Source organism: Rhinopithecus bieti, unplaced genomic scaffold (genome assembly GCF_001698545.2).
Source record: "Rhinopithecus bieti isolate Rb0 unplaced genomic scaffold, ASM169854v2 scaffold_21531, whole genome shotgun sequence".
NCBI classification, from domain to species: domain Eukaryota; kingdom Metazoa; phylum Chordata; class Mammalia; order Primates; family Cercopithecidae; genus Rhinopithecus; species Rhinopithecus bieti.
In genome coordinates, this window is record NW_016810386.1 from 812,564 (window position 1) to 820,637 (window position 8,074).

An 8,074-nucleotide genomic window follows, 5' to 3' on the forward strand; every position below is an offset into this window, starting at 1 on the left:
TAGAGTGGCTTTTTAGGGTGGGAGGACTAGCCATTTATCTCTGACTTCCTTGGATATCCATGTTCCTGAGGTTTGTTGCTGTGTTTGCTTCTAAGTCCCTTACTCTATCTTGATCCTTTTCAGGCAGAGATGCTATACAAGAACAACCCCAAACTATTAACCCAGCTGCACTATTGTGAGAGCACAGGCATTCCACTGGTGGTCATTATTGGTGAGCAAGAACTGAAAGAAGGGGTCATCAAGATCCGTTCAGTGGCCAGCAGAGAGGAGGTGAGTGGCAGCAGCAGAAATAGAAGGGACGAATTGTTTCTGCCTTTCCCAGATTTTGTAAGAAATATGCATCTTCTGGCTGAGAAATTATCTTCATGGTTAATAGTGGTAGAGTTGAACAAACACTCACTCCAGATGACCACTGCAGCCTGTGAGTATTCGCTGGGTGGCCAGAAGAAAGACAAATGAAATCTGAATGGGTATTTTGAGACTAATCAACATAATAGACATAGATCAGGTGTTTGAATCCCTTTCGTCTTGAGGGTATACATTCTTCAGGTCAACCCACACTACTCCCTTCTGGTTGTGTAAGTAATGGGAGCAGATGCAGAGTAAAACAAATCTGGAAAAACAGTGGCTAAGGAGCTAGTATCACTTTCTAGTTTATCACATGAGGATTCTCTTATGTTTCAGGTGGCCATTAAACGGGAAAATCTTGTGGCTGAAATTCAGAAGCGACTGTCTGAGTCTTGATCCTTGCCTGATTCCCATCTGCTGCTCTTTGTAGAAGAGGTTTCCTCTAGAACTGAGTTCCTCTGGAATTGAGTGATGGACTTCACAACAACTGGCCAGGATGGGTGACAAGTACCTTCTGCCTCCTCCATCCTTCCTGGGTACAGAACTGTAGAAGACCCTGAGGACTCCTTGGGTAGTGTGAGCAGCTATTCTGCATGGGTGCAGATGGCTAGTATGTGAAAGAGACATGCTGTAGCTGCAGAGGCAAATTTGAAATGCCACCGAATGTTGTCAAGAGGTACTGAGATTGTTGCTGTGAGCAAGGCTCTGGGAGAGTCACCTCAGGCTGAGGATTCTGAACCATTGAGATCAGAAGCCAGATACTTAGCCTTCTACTGTAGCTACGGAACCAGATTCTGGTGAATTTGTCCACAACCAGCCATTGGCCTGTCTGGGGAGTTTTTGGAAGACAGCAAAGAGGGGCAATGGCTGCTTTCAGCTTTGTTTGAGGACAGATGCTATCCTAAGGGCATGGCAGTACCCATGTTGATTTGACATCTCTCTAGCCCATGCATTGCTAACAATAGAAGAGTGGGGCTTTATGCTTAATAATCTTGAACATTGAACTTAATAGATGACTTGACAAGGTGGAGATCTGATATTTTGAGATTTTGGAGACCATTTCCTGTGCCAGAATCACTGCTCTAACTATTCCATGCCATGCCGTGGAGGCTGTTCTAGAAGTGGTTGGATAACATGTTAAATAAAATATTAAGTGTAGTAGTTTGGGTAATTTGTTATTGTTATCAAGGGCTTGGTTTGCATAGACTATAGAAAATGCTTGAGTGTACACTAGAGAATTCTGTGAGGTAGGAGTAACCTCGCTGGGATGATGCTTCTGTATTCAGTGATGAGCAGCCAGTTTCTCCCTCTTTCCCCATCTCCTCAAGAGATAGTTTTGTTTTTTGTTTTTTTTTTTTAGATGGAGTCTTGCTTTGTCACCCAGGCTAGAGTGCAGTGGCATGATCTCGGCTCACTGCAAACTCCGCCACCCGGGTTCAAGAGATTCTCCTTCCTCAGCCTCCCGAGTAGCCAGCTAATTTTTGTATTTTTAGTAGAGACAGGGTTTCACCATATTGGCCAGGCTGGTCTTGAACTCCTGACCTCATAATCCACCCACCTCAGCCTCCCAAAGTGCTGGGATTAAAGGCATGAGCCACCGAGCCTGGCCAAGGGGTAGTTTTATTGCTAAAAATCAACATATAGTGAGCCAGTATGCCACAGTGCTTCACTCTAGAGTGTTGTTGATGACTGGCCTTTCCAAATCCAATTATGCTGATTAAATTATGTTCTACTATAAAGTTCCCCAGGTGATGGAAAAATGAGTGAAGTAAAGTGTGATAGCATTGCTTCAAGGAAAAGAGCACAAGTGCAAAACATGTTTTTTATATGTGCGTCGGGAAGGGTACCTCTGTTGCAAACGCTTCAGTGTAGTTTAGGGTCATATCGCTAGTGCATGTAGGTGAATGAGAGGCATCTAGACCCCCTAATGGCGCTTCGGCCTTAAAAAAGGTTTATGAATTCTTGGCAGTGGACGCAAAGTTGCTAGACTAGATCAGAGACCACAGGTTTTCGAACCTCAGTTTCCTTGTTTGTAAAATAGTTGAACTAAATCTTGACCCTTCAATGCTTGTTTTGAAATCCAAGGCAAAAAACGCTTGCAGGCGCCCTTACTTCCGTATTGCTTCATACTCCTCTTGCGCCTGCGCTGTCTCCTTGGAGCAGAGGCGGGGCCAACAAGCCTGTTTTAGAAGCCCTCCAGTCCTTAGCTCGTTTGGAACACAAGACTCCAAGCTTATTGGAGGGCCAACTTGCCTTACGGCTCCAAGCCGCTTTTTACGGCATTTTTCAGCTCGCCATTCACTTCGCTGTGAAGATGGCGTCGGGCAGCGGGGTAGGTGTTGTGTCTGAGGAGGAGGTTTTGCTGGGTGGGGAATGGTTTTTCGGACCTGAATAGAGACAAACTCCTGCAGCCGACCGGCTTTCCGATATCTCCTCGAGAGCCCAGGGTCCAGGTTCAAGAACTCCCCAGTATAGGCCTTTGCAAAGGGTCAGTGGAATCATGGAGGTTTCTCGGGTTGGGGGTCCTGAGGCTACCCCAGCCTTCTCATGCAGTCCAAAGAGGCTTCGCTTTCAAAAGGTCCTGTAGCCGCCTGGACCGCGAGGGCGCGGTTCCCTGCTTCTTTAGGGGTCCGGACACGGCGACGGATCTTGACGCTTTTTCCCCTCCACAGACAAAAAACTTGGACTTTCGCCGAAAGTGGGACAAAGATGAATACGAGAAACTCGCCGAGAAGAGGCTCACAGAAGAGAGAGAAAAGAAAGATGGTGGGTGCTAACTACATCAAGGGCTGTGGGTATCACAGAGGCGATGCGATGATGGAGAGCGGGTGGGAGTTGAAGTGCGCTGCCTTCCCACGCGGTTAAGCTCTGGCAGAGTGTTGCTTCCCTCGGCCTAGGTTTCTACATTTACAAAATGAGAGCGAGGAGGTGGGCTGAAGTAAGTAGTTTTGAGATGCTCTTCAGCTCTATTTTACTCCGCTTCCTTGCCCACCCTTTGCTTGGCTCGTTTAATGCTTTTCTGAAGTACAGAGAAGATAACGGAATCCTTTGTAGTGACAGAGAAGTTAAGTGGATTGTTTTGCTACTGTGCATTACCGCTATCAGTGACCCCCCTCTTTCCCTTGAAATTTCTTAAGGGAGAGAACATTCCTGGACCAATCAAGACCCTCCCATATAGTCTGAGAAAAGCCGGGGTACTTTCCAGGATCTGTGATTGTTTCAGCTAGTGCTTAGTAGTGCTGTTTCTCTGTGCCTTGTACGTCAGGGACTTGGTGCTTCTCTCCTGGTTAAGAGATTGCATAAAGAAATGTCTTGTTTTGTCATCTGTTTCAAACGTGTACATTCTTTTTTCCCTTTACCTCCAGGCCACCTTGCATTCACTAACTCTTTCAGTTTTTATGTAACATGTAAAATAAATAGTGCTTGACATGTAACAGGCATTTTCTAAATGTTGGTCCCCTTTTATAAATTTGCCCAGCTCTCAGAAGGTTCCTTTCTGTTATGCCTAGGGTATCTGCCTGAAAGCATTCTTGAATATCCTTGCTCCTGTTTTGAAAAAGTTGCTTCTAGTAACACTTCAGAAATTCTCCCCACAATTCAGTTAATCAATGAATATAAAACATACTGCTTTTGGATTGGCTGGCTTTGAAGTGGAGAAAAGCTGTAGAAAATTGGGGATTGCTTATGATTTTTTCCTGTGTTGAGATTCTCCCCAGCTGCTACTTTAAGTGTCTGTTGCGTCCTTTCTTTCAGGAATCGTTTTGAAATGAGAGTAGATCTGAATTTTGGGTTTCATGCATTTTTTTTCCTTTCTGGTTGAGGAGCTATAATATTGAAGGGACTTCCTTCCCCATTATGTTTCAGGAAAACCAGTGCAGCCTGTCAAGCGAGAGCTTTTACGGCATAGGGACTACAAGGTGGACTTGGAATCCAAGCTTGGGAAGACAATTGTCATTACCAAGACAACCCCTCAATCTGAGATGGGAGGGTAAGTTGCTTATCATTTTTCTCTGTAGCCAAGAATGCATCTATTAAGCCACCGATTTTGGTTTTAGGAAGTGTTGAGGAAGGTCCTTGGCCCCAGGATTATGTTCTTCTTGCCTGTAATTCCATCTTTATATTTGTTTTTCTGTGTCTCCCAAGGTCTCAAGTTGACATGATAGTGTCTAGGAGTGGTCACTCATTGGGCTTCTTCATATTATTAGCATTGGCTGGGCACGGTGGCTCATGCCTGTAATCCCAGCACTTTGAGAGTCCAATGCAGGAGGATTGCTTGAGCCCAGGAATTCAAGACCAGCCTGGGCAACACAGTGAGACCCTGTCTCAATTTAAAAAACAAAACAAACAAAAATCATACTAGCACTGCAACTACTACTTAATACATATTTAAAATTTTTTTTTTGCTGGCTGGGTGTGGTGGCTCACCACGCCTGTAATCCCAGCACTTTGAGAGGTGGAGGCGGGCGGATCACGAGGTCAGGAGATTAAGACCATCCTGGCTAACACAGTGAAACCCCGTCTCTACTAAAAATACAAAAAATTAGTTGGGCTTGGTGGCAGGCGCCTGTAGTCCCAGCTACTCTGGAGGCTGAGGCAGGAGAATGGTGTGAACCCGGGAGGCGGAGCTTACAGTGAGCCGAGATCACACCACTGTACTCCAGCCTGGGCAACAGAGCGAGACTCTCTAAAAAAAATGTTTATTGCCATTATACTTGTTATCAATTCTGGTTTACTGTTAATATTTTAAAAGGGATTATTTGATCTGTCAGAGGAAGAAATGAAGGAAGGGGCTACTGAGGAGATTTCTAGGGGAGAAATTAGGTAGAGCCTAGGAGTTGTTAATGGTGAAGAAGCGGGGTTTGAGGTTCCAGACTAGCTGCAAAGGCTGTAGTTGTTATGGATGCCTGATTGTACACCTTCTTCCAAGACTATAACCTGTAGGAAGAAGGGTCCCACAACAGCTTGTCACCCTTTTGCCCCCCCACTGCTTCTCTCTCCAGTTAGGTTTTCTAGCAGGAGAGCAACACAGATAGCAATGAGTGACATTTCTCTGAGCTGCTTAGTAAACCCACTGTTGTTCATTCCCGTCTGTATTAGTTATCTATTGTTACGTAAATTAACAAATTAACCCAAAGCTTAGCAGCATAAACTACACCACTCACAGTTTCTTTGGGTAAGGAATGTGGGAGTGGCTTACCTAGGTGGTTCTGGCTCAGGGTCTCTTCATGAAGCTGCAATCAAGGAGTTGGCAAGGTAGGTCTGCATTCATTTGAATCTTAAGTGGGGCTGGAGGATCTGCTTCCAAGCTCTCTCACATGCCTGTTGTTTGGAAGCCTAAGTTCTTTGCCCCATAGACCTTTCTATAAGACTGCTCACAATAAAGCAACTGGCTTCCCCAGAGCAAGTAACCCAAACAAAGACAGAAGGCATGGTTTTTAAAATAACCTAATTTTGGAAGATATTACTTTTGACGTATTCTGTTGGCCACACAGACCAACTCTAGTACAAATTGGGAAGAGACTACACAGAGTAGGAATACCAAGAGGGTGGGGCTCATCCTGAGGCTGTCTTGGAGGATGACTGCTATACTCTCTTGAGAGCCAAGGCTTTATAGAAATGAAGGCTTAACACTTCTAAAATAAGTTTACCTAAAATTTGTGTTTCTTGGTTGAAAATGATAAGATCCTTAAAACCATATTTGACTCAGGTGCTGTTTCTTCCTGTTAGATATTACTGCAATGTCTGTGACTGTGTGGTGAAGGACTCCATCAACTTTCTGGATCACATTAATGGAAAGAAACGTAAGGCTTGGAGGTAGCTTGTGACTAGGGCTGGAACTGGGTTTTGGAGGTGGGGTGGAATGGAAGGGTAGGTTTTTTTTTCTTCCTCTTCTTTTTACTGATCAAAAGATGGCTGGAGTAAGAAAGGTAGTTTCTGTTGGGCTCTTTTTTGATGCCCCTATTAGAACTCTCCAGTTGTTTCAGCACAGGCCATCTTTTACTTCATTATGTAATATTTCTGGAGGCCATGAGGTAAGAGGCCTCATTCTGGAGGCCATGAGGCTTTTAACAGCACCCAAACCATGTGCTGCTCCTGGGCCCAGCTGACCAAGGGAGTTTCTTTTAGCCGTAATTATTTGTGCTGTGTGTTTTATGAGATGTCATATGAGAAGATGTCAGAGAAATCAGGAAAATACTTTTTGAGGGGCTGAGGATATTTTAATGAGCTTGCCTTCTTCACTGTTGACCCCATCCAGATCAGAGAAACCTGGGCATGTCTATGCGTGTGGAACGTTCCACCCTGGATCAGGTGAAGAAACGTTTTGAGGTCAACAAGAAGAAGATGGAAGAGAAGCAGAAGGATTATGATTTTGAGGAAAGGATGAAGGAGCTCAGAGAAGAGGTAAGGCTCTCCTATTCTTCCCCTCTGCCCCAGATTTGAGTTGTATATTATGAATCATGGGAGACCCTGTCCTCATCCCACTCCTACTCCCAGCCCCAGAGTTGTATCTCCTGAGTTCTGTATATTAGCAGAAACATTTGTTGCCTTTGTTTAGGATTCTCATGATATGAAGGAAATGGCTCTGAAACTACTTTTTTCTCCTGGACTCTGTGGGCCTTATTATTTATTTATTTTGGCGATACAGATATTTCTCAACTTCTCACGGGGTTACCTACCAATAAACACATCATCAAGTTAAAAATATCTTAAGTCAAAAATGCATAATACACCTAACCTACCATAGTTTAGTCTAGCCTACCTTAATATGCTCAGAACACATTAGCCTACAATTGACCCAAATTATCTAACACAAAACCTATTCTATAATAAAATATTCATCTCATTAATTTGTTGAATACCGTAGTGAATGTGAAAAACAATGGTTGTATGGATACTTGAAGTACAGTTTCAAATGCATGTCAGTTTTGCACCATTGTAAAACTGAAAAATCTTGTCAGAGCATCATAAGTTGAGGACTGTCTCATCTGTATTCTTTGATTTAATTTTTTTAAAAGACTTAACTTTTTTTAGAGCAGTTTGGGTTTGCAACAAAATCGAGAAGGAGGTATAAAGATTTCCCATATACCCACTGTCCCCCACAACATGCATAGCCTTCTCCATCCTTTTTTTTTTTTAACTGCAAGAGGAATTAACTAAATGTACCTAGTCCTAAAGAGGCCCATGAAATGAGGCTGACTGGGTCAGAATTCTGTTTCTTCCACTTACTGGCTGTGAATCTTGGGCAAGTTATGTAACCTCTTTGTGCCTCAGTATCCCCATATTAGAGATCTTAGTATAATATGCATGAAGTACTCAGAGCAATTTCTGGCATGTACTGCATGCCCCAGAATGTTAGTTGCTATTATATGGTTTTGCTGTCATAACCCTGTCAGGAACTAGAAATGACATGGGGCCAGATGCAGTGGCTCACGCCTGTAATCCCAACACTTTGGGAGGCCAAGGTGGATGGATCACTTGAGACCAGGAGTTCAAGGCCAGCCCCAGCAACATGGTGGGACCCTGTCTCTACAAATACAAAAATTAGCTGGGTGCAGTGGCACACGCCTGTAGTCCCAGCTACTTGGGAGGCTGAGGTGGGTGGATTGCTTGAGCCCAGGAGGTGGAGGTTGCAATGAGCCGAGATTGTGCCACTGCACTCCAGCCTAGGTGACAGAACAAGACTCTCTCAAACAAAAAAAAAAAAAAAAAAAAAAAACAAAAGGGC

The 8,074-nt window shown here is 44.1% G+C and overlaps 2 protein-coding genes across 6 annotated transcripts in view; both read left to right on the plus strand.

Annotated features, from left to right (window-relative positions):
- HARS2 (histidyl-tRNA synthetase 2, mitochondrial) overlaps positions 1–3,115 on the plus strand; it is a 10,065-nt gene extending 6,950 nt beyond the window's left edge. For 4 of the 5 annotated variants that reach the window (XR_001889139.1, XM_017891743.1, XM_017891744.1 and 1 more), the window contains 2 exons: positions 124–270; positions 685–1,509. Coding sequence is in view for 3 of the 5 variants with exons in the window: in XM_017891743.1 (XP_017747232.1) it covers positions 124–270; positions 685–744 (207 nt within the window). In the remaining 2 variants the exon portion in view is untranslated. Of the gene's footprint in view, positions 1–123; positions 271–684; positions 1,510–3,020 lie in introns of those variants that run through there. The other variant, XR_001889138.1, reaches the window with a different exon arrangement.
- ZMAT2 (zinc finger matrin-type 2) overlaps positions 2,541–8,074 on the plus strand; it is a 6,887-nt gene continuing 1,353 nt past the window's right edge. The window contains exons 1-5 of the mRNA XM_017891749.1: positions 2,541–2,680; positions 3,021–3,114; positions 4,213–4,336; positions 6,076–6,149; positions 6,605–6,750. Of these exons, the coding sequence (XP_017747238.1) occupies positions 2,663–2,680; positions 3,021–3,114; positions 4,213–4,336; positions 6,076–6,149; positions 6,605–6,750 (456 nt within the window). The 5' untranslated portion in view covers positions 2,541–2,662. The remainder of the gene's footprint in view (positions 2,681–3,020; positions 3,115–4,212; positions 4,337–6,075; positions 6,150–6,604; positions 6,751–8,074) is intronic.